Source organism: Halichoerus grypus, chromosome 7 (genome assembly GCF_964656455.1).
Source record: "Halichoerus grypus chromosome 7, mHalGry1.hap1.1, whole genome shotgun sequence".
In the NCBI taxonomy this organism is placed as follows: Eukaryota; Metazoa; Chordata; class Mammalia; order Carnivora; family Phocidae; genus Halichoerus; species Halichoerus grypus.
Genome location: NC_135718.1, coordinates 30437318 through 30456627, shown reverse-complemented (window position 1 = coordinate 30456627; position 19310 = coordinate 30437318). Strand labels below are relative to the sequence as shown.

The window sequence follows — 19310 nt, the reverse complement described above, 5'->3', positions numbered from 1 at the left end:
AGTTTGCGTCACTGTTGGAGGACCAGGTGGCACCGACTAGAGGCTGAGAGACACCCGAAGAGGTGGGATAAACAGCCCCGTGTTTCTATAAAGAGCAGGACTTTGGAGCCCGCAGTCAGAGCCAGCTCTCTTACGTGTAAAATAGGAAATGAGTATCCACTAAAAAGAGAGAGCACTGGTAATGGCTATTGACTGAGCACCTTCCAGGTAGATAGGCACCAGCTAAGCATTTATTATGACCATTCACAAATGAGGCTGGGCGAGGTTAAGCGACCTGCCCAAAGTTACAAAGCAATAAAATGGAAGGGTGACGATTCGAGCATAGGTGTGTGAATCAAACTCTGCGTACGGATGGAAAAGTGACCTGGAGCAGCTAAGGGCGGTTCAAATGATAACGGTCACTTTATTAGGACAAATGGCTTATGAATAACAGCAACACTAGGACACCGGGTCGGCTCTCGAACGCCACCGCGGGCACGCCTGCCCCGGCGACGCCCGAAAGTCCCGCCGCCTTTCGGCGCTTACGTGCGCTCCGTGACCGCCGCGGCAGACGAGAGGCCGGCGGCCGAGACCGCATGCGCTCTGGCGCCCTCGAGCGCGCCCCTCCCCCCCGGCGGCCGCAGCGCTGGCACGGGGCGCATGCGCACGCCCGGCGGGAGGAGGGCGGCCTCGAGCGAGTGGAAAGATTTGGGCGACCAAGTGCGCGGGAGCCCGGCGGTAGGGTGCGAGCGCGCAGGCGCGGCTGGGGCCAGGCAGCGACTCCGGAATCTCGGCTAGTCTCAGTCTGTGTTGCACCCGGAGCCGCCGCCATGGCCGCATACAAGCTGGTTCTGATCCGGCACGGCGAGAGCACTTGGAACCTGGAGAACCGCTTCAGCGGCTGGTACGACGCCGACCTGAGCCCGGCCGGGCACGAGGAGGCGAAGCGCGGCGGGCAGGCGCTGAGAGGTGCGGAGCGGGCCGGGCCGGGCCGGGCTGTGGGTGGGGGTTGCGGAGGCCCGGGCGGGCGCCGCTCGGTGAGGGCCACCTGGCTCGCCCCCTTGCCCTCCCAGAGAGGGCTGACCTTGGGCTTCAGCTCTCCAGCAATTTATTTTGCAAATGACAAAATGGGCCCAGATTGGGGGGGTCGCCTTGCTCAAGGTCACCCAATGGAGTGAGGGGCCGCCCCAGGAAGAGGACCGGGGGCGGTCGTCCCGTAACCCACTGCGTTCTCCACGGCACCACCTTGCGAAATTCTCCCATTTTCTAGTCTGAGCATTTAGTAACTCGGGGACGGGTTATTCCATTGGATGCCCGGTGTCTTCCAGCAGCCGTAACCAAGCCTTTTCAAGAGGTCGCTGCGGATCCTAGTGAAGCGTCAGACCACACGCTTGTCCCTGGCTGTGGGGGAGTATCGCGGCGCTGGGGGGGCCCAACGGGCCTCAGAAACCCACGTGCTTATGTAGGCCTTTGCCGTTAAGCAGCATCCCACAAATCCTGTGTCCAAAATGCATCTTCAAATGTAATTGAATGAATGAATGAATGGATTTTATTTTATTTTACTTTTATTTTTTAAAGATTTTATTTATTTATTTGACAGAGAGACACAGCGAGAGAGGGAACACAAGCAGGGGGAGTGGGAGAGGGAGAAGCAGGCTTCCCGCCGAGCAGGGAGCCCGATGCGGGGCTTGATCCCAGGACCTGGAATCATGACCTGAGCCGAAGGCAGACGCTTAACGACTGAGCCACCCAGGCGCCCCTGAATGAATGGATTTTAATTGATCCTGTGCACGATTCCATAAAGTAGACGGATTTTTTTTTTTTTAAGATTTTATTTATTTATTTGACAGAGAGAGACACAGGGAGAGAGGGAACACAAGCAGGGGGAGTGGGAGAGAGAGAAGCAGGCTTCCCGCGGAGCAGGGAGCCTGATGTGGGGCTCGATCCCAGGACCCTGGGATCATGACCTGAGCCGAAGGCAGACGCTTAACGACTGAGCCACCCAGGCGCCCCAAGTAGACAGATTTTTATTCCCCTCTTCTGTCCCTCCCTGGCCCTCTCTTATAGTTGGGAAAAGTGAGGATTGCATAGATGACTTGTTCAAGGTCGTATCTTTTTACTCCTAGTCCATCCCGCTTGTTCCAGTTCTGGGTTGAGTAACAGGTAGACGCTGGGCAAAGGTGGAAGTGGCAGTGAAATAAACTCGCCTACCCAGGCTTGCCCCGCCGGGGCGGGGATAGCTTTCTGTGGTTTTGGAATGCTTTTTATGAGGCGGCATTCTCAGCTGTCAGCAACTCGGAGAATCTCTCTGGTCTGAGGTGAACGCGCCCATCTCGTCTGATCTCGGAAGCTAAGCAGGGTCGGGCCTGGTTAGTACTTGGATGGGAGAAGGTGCTTCCATTGATGATTAGGGCAGATCCTGCCCTGCTCCCTTCTAACCTCTGGACCTAGAAGCAACCCTTTAAAAGGGTCATTGATGCCTGATGTGGAAGAGGTATTTGGCCTCAGGTTACTCTAGCTTCTTGCCTTCACTCTAGATCCTTTGAAATGAAGCAAAGGTTTGGAAAGCGTGGGAAATGTAATCCTGCTGGCTGTGTGTGTGAATGCTGGTGTGACTTACATTAGGAGAGGCTGGGAAAGGGAAAGTGCTGGTAAAGGAGGCCATTTTCTCTCCTGTCTGGCAGGAAGAACTGTATGGGTCTGTGGTGGTTTGCTGAGGACTAGCCCAGGACAAAGATAATTGCAGCTGTATTCTAAAGACTGATCAAACGGTCAAACTTGTAATTTCTCTTTAACAGACCCTACTTCAGTTTTTTTAAAGTTTATTTTTAGTAATCTCTACACCAATGTGGGGCTCAAACTCATGACCCCGGGATTAAGAGTCACATGCTCTTGTGACTAAGCCAACCAGGCACCCCCCATTTCAGTTTTTAAGTAAATGTTGGTAGCATTAGTTAGAAAAATCTCATTTAAAATCTTAATATCTGTTATGGGCATCACAAATGATTATATTAAAAAAGACTAAAAGCAGAAATCTGAATGGTGAAGACCATCATGAGTAGTGTAAGAAACCTAAAATAAATATATTAAATTCTCCAGAGCTTTAAATCATAGTAGGGTTTTTAAACTCTTGAAACGTTTCAGGAGGAAGCTAGTGAGAACTCCGTTTCCCCATGCAGTCTTACCTCGGGGCAGGGGGAAATGAGGTCCACACCACACCATTTACTCCACCTGTGGGAGTGTCCTAGGCTATGCTTTTATTTAATGGGCAAGTTAAAGAAAGAGGCCTTAGAGTTCTGTTAAGTGCCCTGAGGCGAACTGCTTTTCTCCTTAGGGACTTATTTGAATATCCAACGGGATTGCGAGTGGAAAGATTTGGAGTGAAACAGCGGGTAGCTGTGCAGCATGGGAGATGAGGCTTGCACTATGGATGGTTGCTTCCCCGTGACTCAGCCTTTTACTGGGGAGCCATTCTTCCCCTTAGATTTAGGGAGGAGATGGTAATGGAGTCTACTAGGACTTGTCCTGAGGCTCAGTGATGAGATTTGTCATCTTTCCCTTGTGGGTAGTGTAGTGATGGGTTTCCTGGTGATTAATCCTCCCTTCCCCCATCAGCATAGTTCTTACTGGCCTCATTCTCAGTCGAATGACTGGCAGGAGAATTCATTTCACATTGCATTAATTACTGTTGGCAACCTCCATATGAGGCAATACCCAGGAAAGTTTGTGCTGAATTTCAAAGAGGGCCTTGTAGCCTCATTGAGGAAAATACTACATAAAGAAAGGGCTATCTCCTTATTAAATCGGGAGGGGGCATAATCTTTCATGAAATACGAATTGTAACCTGTTGGTTGGGGCAACATAACTCTTGATTACCACCCCTTAATAACTACCGTGTATGTGTATGGAGGAGAGGTTCATTTATAAATGAATCAGTGCACAGCACTTGCTCTTTTTGCTCTTTCTCCAGGGAGTGGCTTCTCCTAAACTTGGTCTAGCCGTCCACCTAAGTAGGTACAGGCTGGCACTTGACTAGAGCAGAAACTGTGGATTAAGAGATTGTGATGTGATTTCCACTCCATAGTGAAAATATAATTTCAGGCAACAAACTGAAGTTTTAATCAGCATCCTCGAATAAGAGCTCTTGCTGTGTCCTGATTGTTGGGGGTTGGTTTGTTTGTTTGTTTGTTTGTTTATTTATTTATTTATTTTTAAAAGATTTTATTCATTCACTTGACAGAAAGGGAACACAAGCAGGGGGAGTGGGAGAGGGAGAAGCAGGCTTCCCGCCGAGCAGGGAGCCCAACGCGGGGCTCGATCCCAGGACCCTGGGATCACGACCCGAGCCGAAGGCAGCCGCTTAACGACTGAGCCACCCAGGTGCCCCTGATTGTTGGGGGTTTAAAATCCACTTCCCCTAGACAAGCAGTTAGGACTGAAATATATTAGTAATTATTGGTTAGAAGTGACTATTTTAACTAAAATACAAACATCCAGATCCTTAGGGGTTAGGAAAATATGGCAGGAGCTAGAGATGGTGGTTATGAGTTGGATTTTGGAGTCACACAGCCTGGGTTGTTTTTTTTTTTTTTTAAATGTTTTATTTATTTATTCATGAGAGTCAGAGAGAGAGAGAGAGGGGCAGAGGCAGAGGGAGAAGCAGGCTCCCCGCCTAGCAGGGTGCCCGATGCGGGACTTGATCCCAGGACCCTGGGATCATGACCTGAGCCGAAGGCAGACGCTTAACCATCTGAGCCACCCAGGCGCCCTGGGTTGTTTTTTTTTTTAAGATTTTATTTATTTGAGAGAGAGAATGAGAGCGAGAGCACATGAGAGGGGGGAGGGTCAGAGGGAGAAGCAGACCCCCTGCTGAGCAGGGAGCCCCATGTGGGACTCCAGGATCATGACCTGAGCCGAAGGCAGTCGCTCAGCCAACTGAGCCACCCAGGTGCCCACACAACCTGGGTTTTAATCTCTTACGTATAAGCTTCGACCTTGAATAATTTGCTTAACTCCCTGAGCATGGGTTATAAGGATTGTTATGAAGACAAAACACGTACAAAATAGTCCAGTGCTTGACAGATGGTAAGCCCTCTATAAATATTGGTTATTATTATTTATTAAGAGATAAAATTTTAAGCATCCTTTTCTTGAAGGAATTGAAGCAGAAATAAGTTCTTAAAATGGGCTTAAGCACAGCACTCTGGGGTTTAGGATAAGCCACACAGATGGCATGGATTAGCTACCTGACAGTATGTTTCGGTCTTGGGTTAGATGAGTTCTTGGGGAACCACCGGGAGGTATGTTGTCAGCTATAACACAAATCAACAAATTTTTTCTTCCGTGAAGGCGCAATATTGTCTTTCCTGCTAGAGTATACAAACTAGTTAAATTTCTATGTGAGAAAATTCTGGTTCCAGAGTGGACCTGATTAGCTTATCACTTTGAACTTGTGATTCCCAGATGCTGGCTATGAGTTTGACATCTGCTTCACCTCGGTGCAGAAGAGAGCAATTCGGACTCTCTGGACAGTGCTGGATGCCATTGACCAAATGTGGCTGCCAGTAGTGAGGACTTGGCGCCTCAATGAGCGGCACTATGGGGGTCTGACTGGCCTGAATAAAGCAGAAACTGCTGCCAAGCATGGCGAGGCCCAGGTGAAGATCTGGAGGCGTTCCTATGATGTCCCACCACCTCCCATGGAACCCGACCATCCCTTCTACAGCAAGATCAGTAAGGTATGGACTAATGCGGGTTTGGCTCACTCCACCTAGGACCATGGGTTTAGCTCCTGGGCCTCACTCTTTCTTAGCTTTTTATTAGTGTCTGCCTAGTCCCATTGAGTTTATAATTTATGACAAATTGTTAATTGTTTTAATTCCCCTTCTCCAAGGAATGACCTTCACTTGTTAAAAGAGTTGATAGTTATTTAATTTTTTTTTTTTTTTTTAGATTTTATTTATTTGAGAGAGAGAGAGATAGTGAGAGAGAGCACAAGTGGGGAGGAGAGGGAGAAGCAGGCTCCCCACAGAGCAGGGAGCCCGATGCGGGACTTGATCCCAGGACCCTGGGATCATGACCTGAGCCGAAGGCAGATGCTTAACCGACTGAGCCACCCAGGCGCCCTAGAGTTGATAGTTATTTAAGAATATATCCTTTTTTCTGTCTTCGCTGACATACTTTATAAAACCCATCCGTAGTTGTAGGGCCTTCCTAAGCCAAGTGCAAGATTAAGTGAATTGGGAAGAGCTTTGTGCCTACCTTTTTTTTCCCCTTCTTTTCTAAGTTTCTTTTGAATAGTTAATCTTCCCAATTAGTGGGTAATGGTGGTAGGAAGAGCAGCAAGATAATAATTACCCCCTTTGCCAAGCTCTCCGCTCCATTCTGTGCCCGGGTGAGAGACTTTCATCCATCACTTTGACTTAGGGGATGAGGAGTGGGCAGAATAGATGCAACTACTACTAATTGGTGAGTTTGGGTTTTTTTTGTTGTTTAGGATCGAAGGTATGCAGATCTCACTGAAGATCAGCTACCCTCCTGTGAAAGTCTGAAGGACACAATTGCCAGAGCTCTGCCCTTTTGGAATGAAGAAATAGTTCCCCAGATCAAGGAGGGGAAACGAGTACTGATTGCAGCCCATGGCAACAGCCTTCGGGGCATTGTCAAGCATCTGGAGAGTATGTATATTTTTCAGGGGAACCCTCAAGGAGGGATACAGCAAAATTGCCACTAATCAGGGACTTATTTCATGCAAAGGGGACCTTCAGGAAAAGGCCAGACATACGGAGCGCCTTGGAGATAGTCTAGATTGACTCCTAGTCACCCTCTACCCTTGTTGCCTCCAAGCATCGTAGATAGACTCTTTGGGTGCTTATTATATATGCAGAGCTTCCGGTCCCCCTTCAGGCCTGATGCAGAAGCTACATCTGTTACCCACGTGATTCACATACACATTATAGTTTGAGATGCTCACCTTTAGACTAGGACTGCCACTTGAAACTACTGATAAAATCCTCCTTAATCACAACCTGGTACAACTTCACACGTGAACCTCAATTTGCATCCTAAATTGTTTCACCTGAAGGCCTCGAGGCACAGATGTGCTGATTTTTGGCAGGCTGGATGGACTACATAGGACATTTGAGATGTGTATGGTCCTGCTTTGCTGTGGGTTTCCAAACCCTACTTTGGGGGAGATATCTGTGGTACACACCTTTTCATACTTTTTTCTTGCTTTTCAGTGGCTGAGAAGTAAGTACTGGGGGCATTCTTTGGGTGACTGATCTGTAATACAGATCATTACTGTTATTACAAATATCGGAAAGGGTGTCTTGTTTTAATTCCTACTGAAGTCCTTTGTCACCTGCAGGGGTGACGTGGATTTGTGTCTTGGTTGGCTAATCATGGTGTGTATTTTCAGGTCTTTCCGAAGAGGCTATCATGGAGCTGAACCTGCCAACAGGTATTCCCATGGTCTATGAATTGGACAAGAACTTGAAGCCCATCAAGCCCATGCAGTTCCTGGGGGATGAAGAGACCGTGCGTAAAGCCATGGAAGCTGTGGCTGCCCAGGGCAAGGCCAAAAAGTGAAGGCAAGCAGGCAGACTACTTTCCCAAGGATCCCTCCCTGCCCATCCCACTCCTCTGCACTTCTTCCCTGCACATGTCACACTGACCACATCTGTAGGCATCTTAAGTTTTAGCTGCAGATGGGGACCAGTGGCTCCTAATTTCATTTAGCCATTTTGTTTCTTGCACCCATTCCCTTCATATATTCTAGTCAGAATGGCACTTCTGGGGCATGGGTTCTCAGTCTAAGCTGAGAGAAGACTCTTACCCAAGAGTAGGGAATTAGTAACACTGGGGTTTTTGCTACTGCTTTATTACTAAGGACCTGCTTGATTTGGGGATAGGGAGGAACCATGCTGGGTGTGACCAATGAGAAGCAAGAGAGCCTATGTGTGTTCCCAGGAGCAAGTCCTGTACTATTCTGTAGTCAGGTGGGGGGCGGGGGGCTCTAGTCATTCCAGTGGAAGATGAATGTAACCTGCATGGTGATTAAAAACAATCATTTCCCCTCTGACCCCAGAAGAGCTGGCTCCAGAAGATTGGGATCACTCTGAATGCTTTACATGTTACATTTACTTTCTCAAGGAAAAAAAAAAAAGTATATATATATATATATATAAAATACAAAACAAAAAAACCCTTCTGGGGTTTCTAGTGGCGGTTGAAATATTCCCACATGTGATCATCCAAAAATAAGCCATTCCTCACACCAATGTGGGATAAATTCCTTGACTTCTGAGGCCTAGGATTTTATCCTGCTGTGTGTTTTAGAACCCCTCCCCTGCCTTAATATTTTATGGCAGTGAGATGCCTCTCGATCATGTCCAAGTGTGTCTTTCACTGTATCTGTTTCTAATCATGGTCCAGTTGCTTGGCCCTGCCACGGGCCCAGTACTCATTTTGAGCGTAACTGTACTAAATCTTTTTTCCAGATCAGTATAATAAAGGAGTGATGTGCAATATCTCTGTGTGATGTAGTGATACCTCTTATGTGAGGTCAGCTTGAACATTAAACTTGAAATGTCCCTCATTACCCAAGTCCTTGTATGACAGAATAAGAGCTTTAGAACAACGAGTCACTTTACACAGCCTGGTCCAAATATGGTGTATCTTACTAGGTTTTCCATCTTAGGTTGGGGAGCTGATGTGTGGGGGTGGGCAGGTTGTCTTGGCTGAGCTCTCCATTCCTATTGCCTCTACAGCTCTTGCTCAGTGATGCTGGTTACTGAATACCACTTGAGTGGAAAGTCAAATTCTAAAATCCCATTATGCCTTTTGAGTAAGGTAAAGGCTTGTTTACCTTAAAAAGCTACTCTTTTTCTATTAGAAATCTGTAAACTTGATTCACACTTTTCATCCTCAGAAAGTACACAGAACCTTATAAAATGATGCAGGAGAAAAGGAGTATGATTATATGTGTAATTAGGAAGGGACATGGCTCACATTTACCTTCTCTCTAAGGCCTCTGAAAAGATCGTGGGATCATGAGAAAACCTACAAGGCAAGAGAAAGCTCTTACTGCCTTTCTTTCTTTTTTTTTTTTTTTAAAGATTCTACCCATTTATTTGACAGAGAGAGATAGCGAGAGCAGGAACACAAGCAGGGGGAGAGGGAGAAGCAGGCTTCCTGCCGAGCAGGGAGTCCGATGCGGGGCTCGATCCCAGGACCCTGGGATCATGACCTGAGCCGAAGGCAGACGCTTAACGACTCAGCCACTCAGGCGCCCCATGCCTTTCTTCTAGTAGGAGGAAGTAACGCCCTCCGTCTGGGAAGCTCTCATGAAGCTCCTCTGTGCCAACCATTGGGTGAGGCACATTATATACAGTCTCTAATCTTCACCACCTCTGAAAGGGCTGCTATCCCCAGTTTACAGAAGAAACAGGCTGAAAGAGATGCAGAAACTGGCCAAATATATGCTACCAAGTACTGGAACCCAGAGGAAAAATATTCAACTAAAAGTCCTTATGCTAAATTTAAATACTTCTAATCATCTTGCTTCTCTAGTTTTTCACTTGATCTATACAGAAACCCTAAGACGAGCTTTAGTAATTTTAAGTCCCCAACAGTCTGGTGGAATGTTAAATTTACTTAGCCTATACTGAATTGTAGACCAAAAAAAGTTGATAATTTTCTTTGACCAAGGCTCTTCACCCAACTCAGATTGGATCAGCTTACTCTTATGTCTTGACATCACCTAAATTTTTGGCCGTCTTCACTAATTGACTAGAACTCTTAGGGGCAGGAAAGTTAACAGAAAGCCTGCATTATTTACCAACACCACTAGGAAGCTAACAACAACTATCCTTCCAAGACCATGCTTAGCTTGGGTAGCTAGCTAAACATAATCACCTGTGGGGGGGGACCCTTTGTAGGCAGTTATGAAGTTCACCTCACCCAGGCTGAGAATCACTATTCCAAGGCACAGAAACAATATTCTCCTTGTCTCTAGATCCAGTTGTAGATGAGCAGATATCACTATACATCACTGTTTGGGCAGAGCCATTGAGTCAGCTAATGAGAACACTCAAAAAAACTTTTAGTGTGCTTTGCTATGTTTAGTCACAATACCAGGTACCGAAGATTCAAAGACAGAATCCATTCCTACCCTAAAAGCTCAGGCTAGTAGGGGAGACAGGCACATAAACTTAACTTGTAATATAATATTGGACAGTTAATGAAAAAATCCAACCTGCTCTGCAGCAGATCAGAGAGGGCTATTATCCAGCTGTTTCAAATGTTCTTTATTGACACTTGATTAGAACGTTTATTTGTTTATGTATCACCTGTCTTTCCCCATTAGAATGTAAGCTCTACAAGGAAAGGATTCTATCATGTTCACTGCTTTAACTCCTAGTTCCTCGAACAGTGGTCGGGACAGTAGTTGCTCAATATATATTTATTGAATGAATAATGTCCCAACAAGCAATTAATGAACCACTGTCAATTTGGAGAGCCTCTAATTTCATGCCCAAGGTTCTGGTCAATACTTAGAAAAAGGAGGGCACCATGGTACAGAAGAATCTGGGCTTTACAGTAAGACAGACGTAGGTTTGAATAACGCTCTAATGGTCTGCCACTTGATGTCTATGTGACGTAGGGCAAGTTAACTAATTTTTCTAAGCCTTAGTTTACTTCTCTGTAAAATGTAGAAATGATTAGTACATTCCAGGGCTACTGGGAAGGTCAGAGAAAATAAGTGGCTAATGCTGTAGAATCAAATTGGTAGCATCTTCCTGCAAGGCAACATGGGAAAATCTAACCAAAATTTAAAAAGTACACATTCTTTGACCCAGCATTCCACTTCTAGGAATCTGTTTTGCCATAAAACCTAGGCATGCACAAGGATATATAGTATAGGGATTTTCTCAGCATTGCCTGTAAAAGAAAAATCTGTAAAGTTTAAAACCTCTATCAGTAAGGGGACTGCTTAAACTACATCAAAGTGTCTAACATAAGGCTTGGAATTTGACAGATACTTGATAGAAGGCAACCAGGTCTATAATAACAACATACAATACCGGCATGTACTGGAACTTTGACATTTCTTCCTCACAATAACCCTATGAGATCATACTATTCCAGACGAGGAAACAGACTTTAAAAGAAACAAAAATAACTTGCACTATCATCAATGTTCAACATCCTGATTATTTTAGTATACTGTAATTTGTCCAGTGTCACCATTGGGGGAAAATGGGCAAAGTGTACAAGGAATCTATTATTTTTTAAAACTGCATGTGGAGCTACAATGATCTCAATTCTATTTTCTATTAAAAAAAACAAAACAAAACAACCTAACCTATTCAAGGCTAGCAGCTAGAGGATATAAACCCAGGCGGAATGACTCGAGTTCACCTGTAACCACTGTCACTACACATAAAAGATACGGGCTCCTTGAAGAACATCTCAACAACTGACCTCTCCGCTAATTCTTTCCTTCCATTCCCTCGGCAGCTTCTCCATGCTTAACACCTCATCCCTTCCTCATCCCCAAACTTGCATGTTCATTCCTGCTTCTGCAGTTTGCTCAGGCTTCTCTGTCTGCCTTGAATATCTTCATTCCACTTAGCTAAGTTCAATTCCTTTTACTTCACATCACAGATCCTTCCCTGGTCACCTTACGTGACAGTGCTCTGTCCCTCTTTTCAGATTTAGCAAACATTTCCTGGGGTACCCACTAAATCAGTAATACTATGTTCACCTAATTAGTTTCAGAACTACTCACATGTACCCTGAATCCGCATGTGTTCTGTAATTTTCACTAAACTGTAATCTCTCTAAATGAGATGTATATAAAGTGCTTGATCCAGTGCCTGGCACAAAGTAAGTACTCAATAAGTGGAAGTGCTTAAAATAGAACATAAAAAATACAAAAAAGGTTGGAGATTAGGCTTTTCCAGAGGAAGTAAGCACTTGACACACGTCAGTTAATGAGTGTCAGCAACCAGGCAAACCCCTGCTCTAAATGTCATGATGCTTTTTGGATTCCCTTCCCTACTCAGTAAGACAACAGAAACCATAAAATCCTTTTAGTAAAAATGTTTTCTTTGTCACAGCCAAAAATATGTATTTGCAAGACCGTTAGAAGGAACAGGCTACTTCCAACATTATACAGTTTGTTTGCTGGCTCCTCCAAAAGAGAAATTGATCACTTAAGAGAATGAAATCCACTGAAAGGTTCATAAGAAAAATATTCCACCTACAGCAGAAGTTGCTAGCAGGTTTTTCTAAAGGTGGTTGTTGGCCAACCCCAGGTGTCTGAATAAAGACAATGGCATCTTGATGTTGGGTTCATACATGTACTCTCAGAAATGGCTTACCCCTCTCCATGGGGTAAAATGTGGCTTCTTAGGTCTGCAAGAATTCAGGTTGTACTCGGGCCACTTTCCGGAATTCTTTAGTGTGGGTCTTAGGGCACTGCATCTCACACCAGCTAATGGGAACCATCTGGACACCTGGAAGGGAAGAGCTGATGTTGGAACTGGGACCCCAAAAGTTTACCTAAGACTCTTCCCTTTCAAGGCTGGTTTTGAACTGAAGTATCACCAGACAATCTAGTGAACCTCACCTCATACAGAAAAAGCCTTGTTTATTCCAGTGACTTATACAGTGAGTCTCCCATTACAATTATATAAGGAGAATCATTCTAATCTCAGTAGTAAGTACTGACACTCATATTGCTGCCTAGAAAATTAAAAAAACAAGGGTAAGGAGGAAAAAACAGTGGATTAATCCCAAACCACAGCTCCCAGGGAAAAATAAGCACATGGACGCATGGACCTACTCACCCGATTCACTGTGGGCGACCACCACCCCGAGTTCGTTCTCAGCAGTGGTCAGGAGGTAGTTGGACTGTGCATCACCCAGGGAGATCTAGTCACAGAACACTGGTAAAGGAAAATGATGGGTGATAAATCTTCCCTCCCATAGCCACTTCAGTTGTTTTCTACTTACATTTCTTTTTTTTTTTAAGATTTTATTTATTTGACAGAGAGAGTGAGAGAGCACAAGCAGAGGGAGCAGTAGAAGGAGAGGGAGAAGCAGGCTCCCTGCCAAGCAGGAAGGCCGATGTGGGGCTTGATCCCAGGACCCTGGGATCATGACCTGAGCTGAAGGCAGATGCTTAACCATTTGGGCCACCCAGGCGCCCCTCTATTTCTTATTTTGACAAAGGACCACAAGACTGCTGGGAATAAAGGATACCACTTTGGCCAAGACAATGTCACCTGGGCGGAAACTCTTATAAATCTCAACCTGTAAAAAAAAGAACAGGATTGTTAAGTGAAAGCTCTAAATCAGATCTACATGAAACTATTACCCCTCTGGTAGAACCAATCTACTTTTTAACCCACAGGGTGGAAGTCATCATTAGTCAAGCCAACCAAAAACTTTTATTGCTTTTACAGCATGATCATATAAGTGAAAGATTTTTAATTCAGTAACCTGATCAGGAATCCGACTTGGACAAAAGTTACTACAGTTGGCTCTGAAAGGATCCAGAGTAAATCTGAGGGATCAGCAAAAAATAAACATCTGGTTTCAAAGGCAAGGAGTAAACTAATCCCCTTCTGGTCAACAGAGCAAACAAAAATCCTAGGGAGAAGAAAAGGACAGTGAGGAGAATTCCACACTTTCCAGTAGGAAACACCTTAAAATTCCTTGGATCTTTGGATCTACATTCCCACAGATGTTTGAAATTCACTGGAATAATTTAAAAGGATTGAGATTCCTAAAGTCATAAGGAAAAAAAGAAAAAGGACCAACCAACAACCTTGTCTTTTTCAGTAGCTCGGACATCTTCCTTGCTATAAAAAAGAATTAACGGCAAGATTAATTATCGGTGGGAAAGAATTATTCTGCAGAATCATAGTAGACAAAGATCTACAAGAGTAGAGAGAACAAGTCATAATTGGGACCCAAATGCCACGCACAGAAGTGGGGTAGAGAAGCATTCCAAGTCCTCATCTGGAGGACAAAACCACATTCCCATTCTTGGGTCACACAGAGCAGCAGTATCAATACCTCTGACTAGTGAAAAGCAGATCAGATTTGGCAGGAAAAAATAAGGAACTTCGCTGCCTTAGGAGAGCTTGAACAGAAGCACTATAGAACCACATGGAACCCTGAGGGTGGAAAGTGCCTCAGAAGTTAAATTATCTTGCTCACAAGAATTGTTTGTCCCTTCTCAAAGAACCTACAGGAAAAAAAAAAATCTACCATTTCACCCACTAACCATTTTTAAAAATATTTTATTTTTTTAAGATTTACTTATTTAGGGCACCTGGGTGGCTCAGTCGTTAAGCGTCTGCCTTCGGCTCAGGTCATGATCCCAGGGTCCTGGGATTGAGTCCTGCATCGGGCTCCCTGCTCCTCAGGAAGCCTGCTTCTCCCTCTCCCACTCCCCCTGCTTGTGTTCCTGCTCTTGCTGTCAAATAAATAAATAAAATCTTAAAAAAAAAAAGATTTATTTATTTACCTATCTTACAGAGACAGAGGGAAAGAAGAGACCACACACACACACATGTGAATGGGGGGAGTACGCACTCTATTTTACAGAGGGAGAGAATCTCAAGCAGACTCTCCGCTGAGCACAGAGCCCAACACAGGCTCAATCTCATGCTCCATGAGATCATGGCCTGAGTTGAAATGGCAAATCGGTTGCTCAACCAACTGAGCCTCCCAGGTGCCCCTAAGATTTTATTTTTAAGTAATCTCTATACCCAACGTGGGGCTTGAACTCACAACCCCAAGATCAAGACTGGTGCATGCTTTGCTGACTGAGCCGGGCAGGTGCCCCTCACCCACTAACCTTTTTAATGTCTTAAAATCCTTGGATTTAAACTATATTAAAGAAAGGAAGATGCTTCCTAAAATGTCTTCTACTTTGTTTCATATGAATCATCCTGCATCACTAGCTGGATCATCCAGCATCATTAGTCTCCAGCTTAGCTCAATTCTTTTCATTTTATTTTATTTTAAAAGATTTTATTTATTTGAGAGAGAGAATGAGATAGAGAGAGCATGAGAGGGGGGAGGGTCAGAAGGAGAAGCAGACTCCCTGCTGAGCAGGGAGCCCGATGCGGGACTCGATCCCGGGACTCCAGGATCATGACCTGAGCCGAAGGCAGTCGCTTAACCAACTGAGCCACCCAGGCGCCCCTTTTTCATTTTATTTTAAAGCCCAATCTTGTCAATATTTTCCTTTTGTCCTAGCTCATACATTTTAACATTTCCTTTGGACACTACCTGGACAGAATCAAAACACAAAGAGGAGAGCCAGAGAGGCAGGTATAGGAACTGTAATTGTTGCTAAAAATTCCAGTCCCCTGTTCTATCCTAATCTCATTCCAGGTGCTGAGGCAAAGGCAAAGACACGAACACTTCTTACCGGATAGTTCCTCGGAAAGAGTTCTTAAGTGGTGTGGACCCTACATATAGGATGTGCACTTTGGCAAAGCGCGAATTGATGCTAGAGACCTGGGGAGCAGAGAAGATCAGCATTAGAGTAGTAGCGGTTGTCAGCTCAAGGAGGAAGCAAGAAAGTAGGGATTACCAGGATTTTAGTCCAAGCAACCCTACTAATTATAGAATTTAAGACAAGTTAACTCCTATTTAACTCTGCATAAATGATATATATAAAGTGGAATGAGAGCCACTCTGGCCACCTAATAAAGTTACTGTGGGCATCCAATGAAATAACATGGAATAGATCTTGAAAAATACAGAAGCCTAACATAAATAGACACAGGGCATCACAGCAAATCTGGACCTTTAACAGATCTTGCTAAGAGGCCTGTAGAGTGGACAGAATTTAAATGTACATCTCAGCTACTGCATAATATCTGGATCACTGCCTCTTCAGTTATTTTGAGAATAACACATAGATTTTTTGCTGGAACAACTTATAAAGAGAGCAACTAAGAGCTACAAGTTAATTTAACCTGGCAGAGGTGGGGATGGGCAGGGAGTAAGGATGTATTACATTTATTGATCAGTACAGCCTTAATTTGTACTTCCCCTGAAACACCCTAAAAGATGAAATTTAACAGGAATGCTAAAATATAAGGTCTTTTGCTTCTCTGCAGAATAAGATCTCAGCTTCCAGGTGTTAAAAAATAGACCTCCTTATTACCCTTTGACACCCCTGTTTCCCCAACTGCATACTCAGAGACTCAGCTCAGTGAAATAACTATGCGTGCCTGAACCTGGCTGCCCTGATCACTATCCCAGAACTTTCTAGGCCAGCACAGTCCAGTAACACTGTGATGACAGAAATGTTCTGTGCTGGCCAACAGGGCAGCTCCTAACTGTATGTGAGCGCTTGAAATGTAGCTAGTGGGACTGAGGAAATGAACTCTGAATTTTGTTTAATTTTAATTCATTTCAATTAAATGGCCACATATGGCAAGTCGCTGCCATATTAGACAGTGCAGTTCCACAATGATCATGATTTCACCACTGAACAAGTGTCCTAAGCAGGGAGGTTAAGACCAACTTACCTTACAGGTTACAATAGCCCCCACATCTGGTAGTAATTGGGACTCTGTTTCTCTCATGACAGAAATGACAGGAAGCTATAGAGAAAACAGTAAAATGTGAGATCCTGACTAAGCCTTGCATAAAGGTAATCTGTGGCTTAAGAGTAATGTAGGAATGCTTTGGTCCACAGCTGAGATCACAAGGATGGGTGGAATATAGACTCATATGTGCCCAGAGCAGACAGCCTTAGAAATTTTAGGCAATAGGAAGGTCAAGGGGCCATTCTTCAAGGGAAGAATGCTACTAGAAAACATAATCTAATCATTTCAGATCAGTTCTAACAAGATTTTTGGTGATTTTCTTGGCTTTCTTGGTATATAACCATTGTCTATCATAGATAACTTGACTCCTCCAAAGTTATACTACTTCCCTCTGTTTCTCACTTTATTGTACTGGCTAGAATTTCCAAATAAATGTTATATAATAATGGCCATACTTGATTTCTTCTATTTTAAGGGAATACTTGTAGTTTTCTCTTTGAGCATGGTATTGGCTGTTGGTGTAAGACAGATATATTTTTTTAAAGATTTATTTTAGAGATAGAGCGCGTGCATGCGCAAATGGGGAGAGGGGCAGAGGGAGAGAGAATCCCAAGCAGACTCCCCACTGAGCGGGGGTGGGGGAGCACTGACATGGGGCTCGATCCCAGGACCCTGAGATCATGACTCGAGCTGAAATCCAGAGTCGGATGCTCAACTGACTAAGCCACCCAGGCACCCCAAGACAGATATTTTGAGCCTCATCTTTTATTTACCTCTCCCTCACTTACTATGCTTCAGTTCCCCAGCCTTCTTTCAGTTTCACTAATTCATTAAACATCTTCCCATCTCAGAATTTGTGTTCAACCTGTTCTTTCTGTCAGGACTGTACTCTCCCCACCTACCCAATTTTTATTTATCCTTTAGATTAAGGTTAAATGTCACTTCTCCTGACTACGGTGGGTTTGTCTTTTACATGTTCTCATGGTAACCTGTAATATTCCTTCAAAATAGTCATCACATTTGTAGCCATACACTAATTTGAGCATTTACTTGTTTACAATTTATGTCTGTGTCCCTTGATAACAGAAACCATGTGAATTTGGCTCATTACCATATCTCTAGAGGTCAGTATTGCGCCTGGCACATGAAAATGCTCAATAAGTATTTCTATGAGGGGCGCCTGGGTGGCTCAGTTGGTTAAGTGTCTGCCTTTGGCTCAGGTCGTGGTCCCAGGGTCCTGGGATCGAGCCCCGCATTGGGCTCCCTGCTCAGCGGGAAGCCTTCTTCTCCCTCTCGCACTCCCCCTGCTTGTGTTCCCTCTCTCGCTGTGTCTCTCTCTGTCAAATAAATAAATAAAATCTTTAAAAAAAAATTAAAAAAAAATATTTCTGTGAAATGAATAAACTTTGATATGTTAAAGACATTCCCAAAATTATTGAATAAAAAGTCTCTCATTTTACGTATGAGGAAAAACCTAAAACAAGAGAGAGCAAGTTTCTAACCTAAAGCAGAAACAAGGCCTAGTTAGCCAGTACCTAAATGTCCTAAATCTGAATCCTCTTTCTACTATGCTCCCTGTCTTTAAGCTGCTCCTTCCAATACTGTTTATCTGATCCTGGGCTAATTCTGGATCAGCCTCTGGAACTACAGAGAACAGTGTTAGGCATTCAACAAACATCTACTGAGCATAGGCCCTTGTGCTTGGCACTAAAGGTATGGTGGGAAGGTTTGCTTCACATGGAACTTAGAGTCTAGTAAGGAAGAGTCTAGGGGGAACATGTAACTGAATGTTTAATTATATGCAAAGATGAGCGCACGGAAGCAAAGAAATTTAGTTGTGAGAGTTTAACAAAACAAACAAAAAATAAAAGCTCACAAAACTCCTTTCCTTGACTAGTGGGTCTAGCATGGCTTCTCTCATAAAGTGATACTAGAGAGGCTATCTGAAAGATAGGAATTAAACAGGCTAAGGAGATAAGTGTGTTACAAATAGATGCCGTGTGTACAAAGGCTCTGTGGCAGGAGAGAGCTTACCCCACTAGCGACAGTGAAAGAAGCCTGTGTGACTAGACTGCAGAGTGAGGTGGGAATGGCGGAGCAAGATGAAACCGGAGAGGTGGGCGACATTCGGGCAAGATTCAGCTCACTGCAGGGCTCAGTCCGCCTCCGCTCGTCCCCTAACTTCCTTCCCCGAGTTTCAGCAATATAATCAAGCGAGAGCAACACATCTGGTCTGTGGTGGCTAAGTGCCCAGCAGGGGAGACCTCAGCTGGAAGAAACTCGGAGACCAGCTGTTCTACTGCTGAGGCACTAAAGACGCGTCCGTAGTGCCCCTGCCTAATGACCGCGAAATCAAAAGCAGCCTAAAAGAAAGGAAAAGAAGGAGGAAATGGGAAGCTGCCCCTTTACCGCGCCGTTCTCGCTGCTCTTCGTCAGGCAGCCAGCAAGCGACGAAAAGATGTAGCCGTGTCGGGTGTAAGTGCCGCTGCCCGGGCTGCCCTCCTCCAAGTTACACAGACGTTCGCCTGAAGCAAAACGCTGCATCAGTCACGGGTCCCCATAAGGTGTTGGCCATCCAACCTTCCTGCCTCTGTCCCACTCAGAATTCGCTATGGGCCCCGCACACTTACCCGGAATGCAGTACCTCACGGGGGGCGCCATGACTGCCACTGGAGGGAAACGAAGTCGACTTCTCATTGGCCGAAGTTCAGGAGCAGTTCCACAGTAAGAAACGCGCCAATT

General features: G+C 44.8%; 2 protein-coding genes across 6 annotated transcripts; one reads left to right on the top strand and one right to left on the bottom strand.

The window, feature by feature from the left end:
• The first annotated feature begins 674 nt into the window (after positions 1 to 674).
• PGAM1 (phosphoglycerate mutase 1) lies at positions 675 to 8510 on the top strand. The gene is made up of 4 exons (XM_036111586.2): positions 675 to 948; positions 5443 to 5717; positions 6476 to 6656; positions 7400 to 8510. Exons 1-4 carry the CDS (start codon positions 810 to 812, stop codon positions 7567 to 7569), a joined length of 765 nt encoding a protein of 254 aa, XP_035967479.1. The 5' UTR covers positions 675 to 809; the 3' UTR covers positions 7570 to 8510.
• Positions 8074 to 19264, bottom strand: EXOSC1 (exosome component 1). Of its 5 annotated transcripts, none has more exons than XM_036111581.2 (8): positions 19199 to 19264; positions 18978 to 19093; positions 16548 to 16622; positions 15437 to 15525; positions 13820 to 13853; positions 13252 to 13302; positions 12837 to 12921; positions 8074 to 12503 (listed from the first exon to the last, which is right to left on the bottom strand). In XM_036111581.2, exons 1-8 carry the CDS (start codon positions 19227 to 19229, stop codon positions 12397 to 12399), a joined length of 588 nt encoding a protein of 195 aa, XP_035967474.2. In that variant the 5' UTR covers positions 19230 to 19264; the 3' UTR covers positions 8074 to 12396. The 5 variants fall into 5 exon arrangements, with proteins under 5 accessions (XP_035967474.2, XP_035967476.1, XP_077933422.1 ...); XM_036111583.2 differs by lacking the exon at positions 18978 to 19093 and adding an exon at positions 18603 to 18931 and having other exon boundaries at positions 19199 to 19236; XM_078077297.1 differs by lacking the exon at positions 8074 to 12503 and adding an exon at positions 12537 to 12732.
• Positions 19265 to 19310: the final 46 nt, after the last annotated feature.

Bases quoted from the DNA above. Each gene is read 5' to 3' on its own strand.
- PGAM1 (XM_036111586.2), top strand. From the start codon at position 810: ATGGCCGCATACAAGCTGGTTCTGATCCGGCACGGCGAGAGCACTTGG. The intron at 5,718-6,475 runs GTATGGACTAAT...TTTGTTGTTTAG, and splicing joins TCTACAGCAAGATCAGTAAG to GATCGAAGGTATGCAGATCT. The intron at 6,657-7,399 runs GTATGTATATTT...GTGTATTTTCAG, and splicing joins CATTGTCAAGCATCTGGAGA to GTCTTTCCGAAGAGGCTATC.
- EXOSC1 (XM_036111581.2), bottom strand. From the start codon at position 19,229: ATGGCGCCCCCCGTGAGGTACTGCATTCCGG. The intron at 13,854-15,436 runs GTAAGAAGTGTT...TCTTTTTTATAG, and splicing joins TCTTTCCGAGGAACTATCCG to CAAGGAAGATGTCCGAGCTA. The intron at 12,504-12,836 runs GTGAGTAGGTCC...CTTCCCTTCCAG, and splicing joins GGTCGCCCACAGTGAATCGG to GTGTCCAGATGGTTCCCATT.